This window comes from Struthio camelus, chromosome 10, assembly GCF_040807025.1.
Source record: "Struthio camelus isolate bStrCam1 chromosome 10, bStrCam1.hap1, whole genome shotgun sequence".
Lineage (NCBI taxonomy): Eukaryota > Metazoa > Chordata > Aves > Struthioniformes > Struthionidae > Struthio > Struthio camelus.
The window spans coordinates 26,216,824-26,229,134 of NC_090951.1; the positions used below are offsets into that span (position 1 = coordinate 26,216,824).

Below are 12,311 nucleotides of genomic sequence, written 5' to 3' on the forward strand. Positions count from 1 at the left end.
CTCGCCGAAGAGCCCCAAGCCCCGGGCCGCCGCTCCTCCCTCCCCGGGCACCGCGGCGGGGCGGGGCGGCCCCGGGAGGGTCGTACCCGGCTGGGCCCGCCCCCGGGAGCCGGAGGGCGAGGGAGGGTATGGCGGCGCTGCGGGCTCACACCGTGTTGCTTACCGGCTCCAACCGCGGCATCGGACTGGAGCTGGTGAAGCAGCTGCTGGGCGGGTCCCGGCCCCCCACCTGGATCTTCGCGTCGTGCCGGGACCCCGAGGGGCCGCGGGCCCAGGTCAGTGCGCGGTGCTGCGACTGCCACTGCGGCCCGCTCTGCCTCGGGCCGCGGCCAGGCCGGCCGCCCCGGGGCGGGCAGAGCGCCGCGGCCCCGGGGCTGGGCTCTGGCTGCGTGGGGGGCCACGGGCAGCTCAGTGGGCCCCTGCAGCAGCTGGATGTGCCAGCAGGCAACACCCTTCCAGCGCCGTCCAGCCTGCCCTGCTGCTGTGGGGCTGGGCTGCAGGACAGCCCTGGCTGTGGGACAGGCTCAGCCGAGGGTCGCACTCCAGCTGTGGGCCAAACTTGACTGCAGTTGGGCCCCACCCGTGGTCAGACCCTGCTGCAGGTTGTACTCCAACTGCAGGTCAGACTTGCCTCAGCTGCGAGTCAGACCCCAGCTGCAGGCTGGACTTGGCAAGCCGTGTGTCAGGGGTGCCTCTGATTCAGGGTCAGGCTTTGCCCAGGCCCAGCTGCAGGCCCAGGGTGCTGCATTGCCCTTGGAGCTAGGCTGGCTGCTGTATCTCCTCCCAGGAGCAGGCAGAGGGAAGGGGATCGGGAGCCGTACTGTTAAGCAGCCTGGAGGTGTGCAGAGCTCTGCCTTGCAGAGCCTTGTGCTCTGAGCTCACTGGCTGGATCCAGCCATGCACTGGCTTCTGACCGTGTTGGCAGTATCTCAGGGCACAAGCAGTTGCAATTAGTTACGTGCTCAGATAACTTCAGCAAAAAATATCATGATCTCAGGGGCCTAAAGCGTTGCACAGGAATCTCGTGCTTCCACTGAGTCCTGCCTGTGGTGCATGTTTGGTATGAAAGTGCCTGTGGAAGTGTCTTATGCAACTGGCAGAGGGGAGAGAAGAGAAAGCCCATGCTGTTCTTGAACTCCCCTGCTGAGCTATTTGAGAGCACATTGGCAGTGCCACAACCAGTCCTCCTCCTTTTCCCATGCATTGTGGCCATTGCTTCAGCTTGTGCAAGGTAGAGTCTGACTGTGGCTATTGCAGCGGTCTGATCTCATGAGTCACGGTGACGCTGCTCTTGCCAATTCTGTGATATGTTACCAATCTCCACAAAATCTGGCAGCTGATGAGCTGACAGCCCATGGAGTCTGAAAGCAGCCATGGGACCTTCCCTCCCCTGCTTTCCGCCTCACTGAAAAATGAGAGATGCGCACGTGTTTCAGAAGGAAATAATGGGAACAAAGCAATGATACTTCCAGTTTCCCTTACTTCCACCAAGGCCAGCTTTGTTCTTCCTCCATTTAGTTAGACCTGCTAAAATATCAAAAGAGAGACAACTGCTCTGACAAGGACAAGCTTTGGCTGATTTTTTGCTGCATTTTCTCACAGCTTGGCTCTGTGCAGGGGCCAGCCTAGAGCATGCAGGAAGCACACCTTAGAAAGTCCTTGAGATGGTGTATTCTTCTCATGCTTGCTGCCTGCACTATTCTGACTTGTGGGTAATCATAATGCAGTGAGACTAACGAACCCTGCTGCCAGCCCAGGGGCACAGAACTCCTGCTGCTGTTTGTACGCAAGCTGGATGGGTTAAAGCTAGCTCGGGTCTCTCATTTTTGCCCCGTTCTCTCTCCATGCATGCTGGGCTTGAGCAGTTACTGATGAGAGCAAATGACTTGTTTGCAGGGCTGGACTGGAGCTGATTTCTCCCAGAGGGTCACTGTGCATTGCTCTCAGGCACAGGATGCTTTAAGCCTTGTCCAGCTGAGATAGGGTGAGGGCAGCATTTTCAAGGTGTTACTGAAGTCAGTGACTATGAGGGACAGAGAGTGGGGTGACCCTCCACCAGCTCAGAGCCACGCTCACTCCTTGCGCCCCTTTATGGCTGGATCAGATGTTGGGGGGTGAGTGGGGCTAGATTTACCCAGGGAGCTGTGAGGTCCTTGAGGCCAGTGGCTGGACAAAACACTTCATGGGAGGAAAAATGCCTTTTGGCCACTGCAAACCCTGTAGAAGTATTTTCCATCACTTCCTGTGCCCAGAGGGAATGTGAGAACGCAGAGCCTGATGATGAAGCACAGAGCCCCAGGGGACAACTGAGCTTGGACCACCGCCAGGACCAGTGACTCTCCCACTCCACGCTGGTAGGATGAGCCCCAGGGATCATAGCAGCTCATGGGATGTTGCTGATTTGCATTTCCTCTCTAGCATTCTCTGTGGGTTTGTCTGTTGGAGATTTTAAATAGTTGTAAAAGATAAATCATTTTGGCCAGGTTGAATGTGCTGGTTTCATTTCAGTCATTTAAAACCTGCTATAGTGGAAGAAAGTAAAAAGCTGTTAAGGAACGCAAAGCTGAAAGTTTCATTTTGGGTTTTATCCTTTTTGAAAAGGGCTTCTGAACGCTTTACCTTTGGGCAAAAGTAATCAATAAAAATTTGAAAAGTGCTTCATTTCCCTTGAGTGGGTGAGATGTAGTGTCCAGAGCAGAGTGGGTCCTGGGGTTCTGCTATTTGGATCCAGATAAGACTTCCCCAACCTTTGAGCCTTTTGAGTCTGACAAGGCACTTAGGACAGCGCTCCTACCCTCTTTGGTCAGTGATGCTGAACATGGCAAAACTCAGGGGCTGATGACCTGGGAGCACACAAATCCTTCTTGGTCCAGGGGAAGATCTGTGGAGATCTTGCCCAGTCCTGCAGCTCCCTATTTATTTTAAACCTATTTTCTCCAGGTTTTCACAGACAAACCTTGTCTGTTATACGATAAAATACTGTTTTAATACTGTGTTTTAAGCCAATTACAAGAAAAGGAAGGGGCAAATCTCCAGGTCCATGTAGGGGGGAAGCAGACGTTGTTGTCTGTGTAGTTCTTGTCCCTTCCCCATCTTCATGCAGGTCTGTGTCTGGCATATGTGTGAAGGCGCTTTCGATGCAGGTCCCAAAGCTGCGTTTTGCTGCCTTCGCATTCATCAGCCAGGCCTGGCTGTTCAGCAGGGCCCTCGTGAGATTGGAACGGGCATGGATCAGCACAGCCCCCTGCTCTTTAGCTAAAAATACCTGGATGAAAATGCAGGGTCAATGAGTTGCTAGAGGTAACTATGATGCTTGTGGTGAGAAATGTTGAACAAATAGGAAAGCCAAGGACAGAGCAGTACAGGGGCCAGTCACCTGCAGCAGCAAGGATGATACATAGCGTCAGCGTCAGGAATGCACTCCTGCTCGTTCCCAGACCTGCAACACTTCCAGCAGCCTCTGGGAGACTCTTTTGTCCTTATTCATGGTTGGTTTGCATCATTTCCCGAATAAGCTGGTCCTCAATAATTTGTGCCCATCCTTTGCTGTCAGTCTGGCTGGGTTGTGCATGTAGACCCTCGCAGCCTTGGAAAGAGTGGCCATAGCATCTTGCCGTTGTGACTGCATTGCGCTCTGTGTACGTGGCTATTGCCTTGTGGAGCTTAGGAAATAACCTGAGCACCTAGAGAGGCCCCATGTCCAGCCATTCACAAGTGTTGACTAATCTCCTCCCTCTGGCCTGGGAGGGAAGGCAAGACCCACTGGAAGATGTTTCCCTTAGAGTGGATGATTGCTGGTGCCCTAACTGTTTCCATGTTTCTTTTTGTAGGAGCTGAGAGATCTGGCGTCCAGGCACCCAAACCTGGTCCTTGTGAAGCTGGGTAGGTGCGCTCTGCCTCTGAGTGGATGCATTTGCAGTCACTGCCAGCCACACAGGCCCCATTTCTCCCTTCTCTCCTTCCCCACCTGCAGGCTCTATATTGGTCTTCAGTTTTTAAGAGCTGTCCAACACTTTGGCTTCAAGTGCCATTTTTGAACGCCCTGCTCTTCTGGACCTACCTCAGCCCCTGCATCTCCCTGCCCTCAGTACCCTGCTCCTTGGAGCCCCCTTGTCCTGTGGCCACAGGACTGGGAGGCACTTGAGACCAGTCCTGGGCACCTCCAACTCTGCTAGCAGAGTTGTTGCTTCCTTGTACCATGATGCAGCTGAGCCGCGTCGACCCCAAGTCCCAGATATGCCTGCGAGACCTGGAGGGCTCTGGGAGGAAGGCAGCTGCCTTGGAAAAGCTGTGTGGCTGGCCCAGAGCCTGCACAGGCCTATAGGGTCCTGCAGAGCAAGCCTGCAGTAGGACCCGACACAGCCCATGTCGGGGCTGTTCCACCTTTCGCTCTGCCTCACAGCTCTTCAGAAATTGCTTAAGGAAGGACTTTGTCCACTGATGGGAGGCCATGGCTGCTGGTGCCTATCGTGACACAGCAGGGAAGGCACAGCAGCACTTGCCACCATGGAGCTGTCTCCAGGGTGGCTTTGCCCTGTAGGATGCCCCGGGGGGAGCCCTTGGGCTGATGGTAGTGGAGCACCCTGAGCTCACTCTGTGGGGCAGAAGTGACAGCTATGAGACCTGTTGGGACCTGTGGGTTTCAGAATGCTCTGAGCTGGTTGCACAGCACCATCTGGTGTCCACAGATGGGAGACCACGAAGGTCAGGTCTGCTTCTTCTCCCTTGGGTAGACCCTGGATGCAGACGTTACAAAGATGCCTAGCATTCAGAAATCAGACTTTCCCCAGGCAGGGACAGTGCTAACCACAGTCAGGCCTTTTTCTCGAGCACCCTTGATAAGTCCAGTCAAGATGCACCTGCTCACAGCCAACTGCAAGTGGTGCCAGGAGCAGCTCCTTTTGTCAGGTTGTGCTCCCTCATGTGTGAGAGTGTGCTGTCCTGGGGATTCATTCCTCTGCACCAGGAGTCCAGTTTGGAGCCCTCCCCTGTATGGAAGGGTCCAACCAGCACTGGACAGGCCAGTTAGCATCCTTGGCCTCTGTGAATGGCTCTCCCAGGAGAGCAGGTGTTGCCATAGGACAGGCACTGCTTTAAGACTGCAGCCTGTGCAGCCGACCCAGGGCAGTCTGAGTGTGCCATGGTCTGGCCATCCACCACGGCTTAGCTCAAGGCCAGGCTGTTCCCCCTGCCCAAAAAACTCCAGTCTGAGATTTCCACAGGAGCATCCATCTCTGAGCGTTGTTGGTCCTCAGTCAGCCCCAAGACCTCTCTGGCTCTACAGGGAAATGGAGACACCTCTGCCTGGGGAATATTGGATCAGCCATGGCTCCCAACCCTGTCATCTCTCTCTGCAGATGTTGCCAATCCCTCAGCCATTATCGATGCAGTGAAAATCGTGGAGGGGAAGCTGAATGGCGCAGGCCTGAATCTGCTGATAAATAATGCTGGCATTTATGCCCCAGTGACACTGGAGACGGTAGACTCTGAAGAGATGATAAGGGCATACAAGACCAATGCAGTGGGGCCGTTGCTGATGGCCCAGGTAACCTTGGAGACAGAAGTCACTACAGAGGGGGAATTTGAACCTAGCTAGGGCTGCAGCCTGAGATACAGAGAGCATGGCTGCCTGTGCATCTCTGGAGGAGCACGCAGCTGGTTGAGGCTTGGAGCGAGGCAGCACAGACCATGCAGGACAAACTGCCTTTTTTTCTCTGGTGCTACGGAGCAAGAGCATTAGGCACTGCTCCTCTGTGCTGAAATCAAAGCCAAGGCAGGGAGCTAAACTGCAGCCTTGTGCTTCATCCTGACAGCAGTTTCTTAGTGCAGGAGCTTCCCCTTGGGATTGGAGCCGTTTGGCTGGGAATCTGGGCCTGGCCTCCATTTCCTATGTCTTTGGCCACACATCTCTGTTGTGGTCATGACAGAGATCCCAGATTACTTTGCAAAGGGCCCTGGGAGGGAGGAGGCATGGCCACTGCAGCAAAACACCCGGGCTCCCACTGTTCCTTCTCATCCTTCCTGTTGCGGAGAGGCTGAGCTGCAGTTGCCAGAAGTGGTGCTCGCTCTAGGCACAGGCACCTCGCAATGCTGCTTCTCCCCAGGCTTTTCTTCCCCTGCTGAAGAAGGCTGCCCAGGAAAGCATGGACAAGGGACTGAGTTGCAGCAAGGCAGCCATCGTCAACATCTCCACCGTCATGGGGTCCATCGAGAAAACTTCTGAGTCCTTCTTCAAGCCTGTCATCTCCTATCGCTGCAGCAAGGTATGGAGACCGGGGCCCTGCCTGCCCTCGTGAGCTCAGCAGGAGCAAGAGCCAGACCTTGCCAGGCCTGGTCTCAGGGCAGCACCTGAGCTTGCAAGATGGAAGGCTTAACTGCCAATTGCAGCCTGAGCTCTCTGGGCATCTCCATGCCTGGCCACTGCCCACTGAGGGAAGACACACGCTCTGTGTTGTCTCCTGGAGACCCGGCATAGGTTTTTCTCCTTCGCCTTGAGGCAGACTGTCAGAGTGTAGCCTGGTGCAGGCATTTCAACTGGTAAGCTCTGCCTGCTGCTTATGCTCCCTATGTCTTCTAGGCTGCTCTCAACATGCTCACCAAGTGCCAGGCTCTGACCTATGGAGAGACCGGGATCCTCTGCGTGGCGCTTCACCCTGGCTGGGTGAAAACTGACATGGGCACCCAGGAGGTGGGTTCTGGCTAGGCAGGGGTGAGAGGGCCCCACGTGCAGGATCCAGCCCTGCAAACTCACACTGGCCTCAGGTGGCCAGGACTGCTCTCGGGAGGGGGGAGGCATATGAGAAGGAGCTGCTGCCTGCTAGGCCGCAAGTTCCCTCGGTCTGTGCTGAGCCCCTGCAAAGCCTGTATGCTCTGCCTGAGAAATACTTCACTGCAGAGGCATTCTGGAAAATAGCATCAGCACATGCCCTGTGCCAGGGCAGCACATCTAGGGCTAGCAGGAGGTCTGTTCAGGGGGGAAAGGCTTTGGACAGGCCCAGAGAACAGCAGAGAACCTGGATTCAATGGAGCAGGGATGAGCAGAGAAGCACTTTCTTATCCTGCACCTCCTTCCTCAGGGAGCTGCAGGCCCAGGAGGTCTCTGGTTATCCTATTCACACTGCAGGATCCCTGTTTTGGGGAGGGCTGTCCCTGCAGCCCTGGAGGTTTGAGAAGCCTGCATTTAGCATCACACTTGCAGCAGGATGTTTTACATGACCTCCTTGGCTAAGCCAATATGTGTGGTTACTGTCCCTGCTCGCAAAGCCTGCAGCTGGCTTCCTAGCCCAAGCCACCTCTGTCCGAGCTGCCCATGAGCATGTGGTACCTGCTTTCCATTCACATAACTGACCTGTCCCCCCTCCTGTGGCTCTCACACTGAGTCTGGGCAGAAGGAGCCTTGCTGTGGATGTGCCCAAGCTGAGTGCATGCTGGTGGATGGCCAGCATTGGCTGTGGCATCTCAGTCCTGCTCCTCACCCATGTCCTTTTGCTGGATCATTGCAGGCTGACCTGACAGTGGACACAAGTGTGCGGGGGCTGCTCTCTGTACTGCCGATTCTGTCCGAGAAGCACAACGGGAGCCTGCTCAACTGGGAAGGCAAAACTATTCCTTGGTGAGAGGCAGCACAGCACACACTGCCTGCCCCAGCAAGAGAGCACGCAGTGGCAGGGGGCTCCAGGTGTACTGAATCACCTGCTCTGTGGCCTTAAACCCAGCTACCTGGGATGACCCCGCCCCACCCCACTCTGGTCATGTGGAGCAGTCTGTGATCCCTGTGTTGGAGTTACTAATAAACACAGTGCAGCCAGCCTTTAGTACCTGTGCTTTCTCCCAGCTGCGGTGTCCCTGCCGAGGCTGTCTCTGCCCTGGCCTGAAGCTGCTAGGGAGAGGCCTATATAAGAACCAGGCCTAGAGCGTAGCTAACAGAGACAGCAAACAGACGCAGCAGTTTGCGCAGAAGGGTGCCAGAAGGCACCTTCGTTTCCAATCCTAGTATTGTACGCTTCCTCAAATATGGTAATGACATGCCACAGAGCACATTCCCCAGTAGCTGCTGGAGGCGCTGCATCAGCTGTGTCAGAAGCTTTGACCCAGACAGACCCTCAGACAGCAGATGCTGCTCTACAGATCTCAGGCTGCAGGGAGCGCTTGGGGCCTTTCCGTGAGGCCTGGGCTGACAGTCAGCTCTCCTGCTGAAGGTGTGCTATTGTTAACGAGTTGTATCATCAGGTAAAGGAGTTACGGGAGGAAGGCAGTGGGCTGCGTAGCATCTGAGAAGATGAGCAAGAGATAAACAGGGTATTCTCGGAGACCATACAGCTCCAGGAGTCCAAACCCCCCCACAGCAGTGGAGTTCCCAGATGGCTCTGTGCCATGTGAAATGGTACATCACAACACTATAGAAGAAGGCTGGAAACTGGTCACTTCTCATAGGAAGAGAAAGGCTCTTGCTCCCCCTCAAGACTTGCAGTTGAGGAACAGGTTTAGTGCCCTCCAAGCTGAGGAGGAGATGGGCATGGCTTCAAGGGAAGCAACTGGGCTGACAGACCCCATGCTATGCAGGAACAGCCGGAAAAAGTGGCGAGCGATTGTTGTGGGTGACTGCCTGCTGCAGGGGACAGAGGCGCCTAACTGCTGAACTGACCTCTAGAGAGGTTTGCTGCCTGCCAGAGGCTCAAATACAAGATGTCATGGAAAGACTGCCAAGGTTTGTCCATGCATTGGACTATTCCCCTCTGCTGCTTTTTCATGTGGCCACTAATGTTACAAAGGGCAAATTGGATACCATCAAACAGGATTTCAGAGCTCTGGGAATGGTGGTCAAGAGTCTGGGAGCCCAGGTCATTTTCCCCTCAATCCTGCCAGTGAGGGGGAAGGATGGGAGGAGGAGTAGACGGATTCTGCAAGTTAACAACTGGCTGTGCCGCTGGTGTTGGCAACAGGGTTCTGGTTTCTATGACCATGGGACCCTGTCTGAAGATTGACAACTGATGGGGAGTGATGGGATCCACCTCACCAAGCGGGGCACGTGTGTCCCCTTTGCCAACAGGTTGGCCAGCCTGGTAAGGAGGGCTTTAAACTAGGCAAGATGGGGGAAGGGGAGTGTTATAGAGACAGGGTAGTCAGCAGAACGCGGCTCAAGTCAGGATGCCTCCGGCGAGTGCATGCAGCCAGGGAAGTGCGCACAGGACATGACTATGGAGGACGTGACTCTTGCACCCCTCCTGGGAAACCTGCATGCTCGATTGGCTCTCTGAAATGCCTGTACACCAATGCACACCAGCATGGGGAATAAACAAGAAGAATCAAGAGTTCTATGTGCAGTCGCAGGGCCATGATCTCATTGCAGTTACAGAGATATGGTGGGATAGCTCACATGACTGGAATGCTGCCATGGATGGCAATGTGCTTCTTAGGAAAGATAGGCCAGGAAGGCAAGATGGTGGATTTGCTCTTTATGGGAGGGAGCAACTGGAATGTATGGAGCTCTGCCTAGGGGTGGATGAAGAGCAAGCTGAGAGCTTATGGGTAAGGATTAAAGGGCAGGCTAACATGGGTGACACGGTTGTGGGGGTTTAATACAGGCCACCTGATCAGGAAGAAGTCGATGAGGCCTTCTACAGACAGCTGGAAGTAGCCTCATGATCACAGGCCCCGTTCTCATGGGAGACTTCAACCACCCTGACATCTGCTGGGAAGAGAGCACAGCTAGACACAAACAGTCAAAGAGGTTCCTGCAGAGCATTGTGGATAACTTCTTGACCCAGGTGGCGGAGGCGCCAACGAGGAGAGGTGAGCTGCTAGACCTTGTACTAACAAACAAAGAAGGTCTGGTTGGAGAGTGAAGGTTGGGGGCAGCCTTGGCTGCAGTGACCATGAAACGGTGGAGTTCAGGATCCTGCGAGGAGGAAGCAGGGCAGTAAGTAGGATCGCAACCCTGGTCTTCAGGAGAGCTAACTTGGGCCTCTTCAGGGACCTGCTTGGAGGAATCTCATGGGGTAGGGCCCTTGAAGGAAGGGGGAGGTCCGAGAGAGCTGGTTAATATTCAAGTATCACTTCCTCCAGGCTCAAGACGGGTGCATCCCTCTGAGGAAGAAGTCCAGCAAAGTGGGCAGGAGACCTCCATGGATGAGCAAGGAGCTCCGGGCAAAACACCAACAGAAGAAGGAAGTCTACAGAATGTGGAGAAGGGGACAGGCCACTTGGGAGGACTATAGGGACATTGTCAGAGTGTGCAGGGATGTGACAAGGAAGGCTAAGGCCCATTTGGAATTAAATCTGGCAGGGGATGTCAAGGACAAGAAGAAGGGGTTCTTCAGATACATCACTAGCAAAAGGAAGACTAGGGAAAATGCTGGGCCCGCTGCTGAATGGGGTGGGTGCCCTGGTGACGAAGGATACAGAGAAGGCAGAGTTGCTGAATGCTGCCTTTGCTTCAGTCTTCACTGCTAAGGCCAGCCCTCAGGAATTCCAGACCCGGGAGGAAAGACAGAAAGTCTGGAGAAGGGAAGACTCTCCCTTAGGCGAGGAGGAGCGGGTTAGAGATCATTCGGGCAAACCTGACATCCACAGAACCATGGGCCCCGATGGGATGCACCCACGAGGGCTGAGGGAGCTGGCGGATGTTATCGCTAGGCCACTCTCCATCCTCTTTGATAGGTCCTGGAGAACAGGAGAGGTGCCTGAGGACTGGAAGAAAGCCAGTCTTCCAAAAGGGCAAGAAAGAGGAGCCAGGAAACTACAGGCCTGTCAGCCTCACCTCCATCCTTGGAAAGGTGATGGAACAGCTCCTCCTGGAGGTCATCACTAAGCATGTGGAGGACAAGAAGGTGATCAGGAGTAGTCAGCATGGATTCACCAAAGGGAAATCATGCTTGACCAATCAGATAGCCTTCTCTGATGGAATGACTGGCTGGGGAGATGAGGGGAGAGCAGCGGATGTTGTCTCCCTGGACTTCAGCAAGGCTTTTGACACTGTCTGCCATCACATCCTCCTAGGTAAGCTCAGGAAGTGTGGGTTGGATGAGTGGACGGTGAGGTGGATTGAGAACTGGCTGGATGGCAGAGCTCAGAGGGTTGTCGTCAGTGGCGCAGAGTCTAGTTGGAGGCCTGTAGCTAGCAGTGTTCCCCCTAGGGGTCAGTACTGCATCCAGTCTTGCTCAATGTATCCATCAATGGCCTGGAATAAGGCACAGAGTGCACTGTCAGCAAGTTTGCTGATGATACTAAACCGGGAGGAGTGGCTGACACACCAGAAGGCTGTGCTGCCATTCAGAGGGACCTGGACAGGCTGGAGAATTGGGTGGAGAGGAACCTCTGGAAGTCCAACAAAGGCAAGCGCAGGGTCCTGCACCTAGTCAGGAAGAACCCCATGCACCAGGACAGGCTGGGGGTTGACCTGCTGGAAAGCAGCTCTGCCGAGAAGGACCTGGGAGTCCTGGTGGACAACAAGTTAACCATGAGCCAGCAGTGTGGCCTTGTGGCCAAGAAGGCCCAGGGTATCCTGGGGTGCGTTAGACAGAGCGTTGCCAGCAGGTGGAGGGAGGTGATCCTGCCCCTCTCCTCAGCCCTGGGGAGGCCTCAGCTGGAATACTGTGCCCAGTTCTGTTCTCCCCAGGACAAGAGAGACATGGCACTACTGGAGAGAGTCCAGCGGAGGGCTACAAAGATGAGGAGGGGACTGGCGCATCTCTCCTATAAGGAAAGGCTGCGAGAGCTGGGCCTGTGGAGCCTGCAGAAGAGAAGACTGAGAGGGGACTCATCAATATGTACAAGTATCTGAAGGGGGTGGGGGGATGTCAAGAGGATGGGGCCACACTCTTCTCCGTGGTGCCCAGCGACAGGACAAGAGGCAGCGGGCAGAAACTGAACCACAGGAAGTTCCATCTGAGCATGAGGAAAAACTTCTTCACTGTGAGGGTGACAGAGCACTGGAACAGGCTGCCCAGGGAGGTAGTGGAGTCTCCTTCCCTGGAGATATTCAAAACCTGCCTGGATGTGATCCTGGGCAACGTGCTCTGTAAAGGACCCTGCTTGAGCAGGGGAGTTGGACTAGATGATCTCCAGAGGTCCCTTCCAACCTCAACCATTCTGCGATTCTGTGATTCTGCGATTCTGTGGTCCCTGCAAAAAATAGCCTGGCATTATAGCATTCTGTCTGCCTTACCTTGGGCTGCTCTGAGCACAAGAAAGGCCCCAGGGACTATTTAACTAGCCCTAAGCCCTGTTATCTTCCTTGGCTGCTGAGTGCGTATGGTTCATCCTGGTCTCTGACATGCCTCCACCTAAAGCCTGCCACTGGTACAGCCTCT

General features: G+C 54.9%; 1 protein-coding gene across 1 annotated transcript; it reads left to right on the plus strand.

Annotated features, from left to right (window-relative positions):
* The first annotated feature begins 57 nt into the window (after positions 1 to 57).
* On the plus strand, positions 58 to 7,807 carry LOC104151800 (C-signal). The gene is made up of 6 exons (XM_068956440.1): positions 58 to 275; positions 3,831 to 3,882; positions 5,358 to 5,545; positions 6,105 to 6,263; positions 6,578 to 6,688; positions 7,503 to 7,807. The coding sequence occupies exons 1-6, from the start codon at positions 129 to 131 to the stop codon at positions 7,614 to 7,616; spliced, it is 771 nt and encodes a 256-aa protein (XP_068812541.1). The 5' UTR covers positions 58 to 128; the 3' UTR covers positions 7,617 to 7,807.
* Positions 7,808 to 12,311: the final 4,504 nt, after the last annotated feature.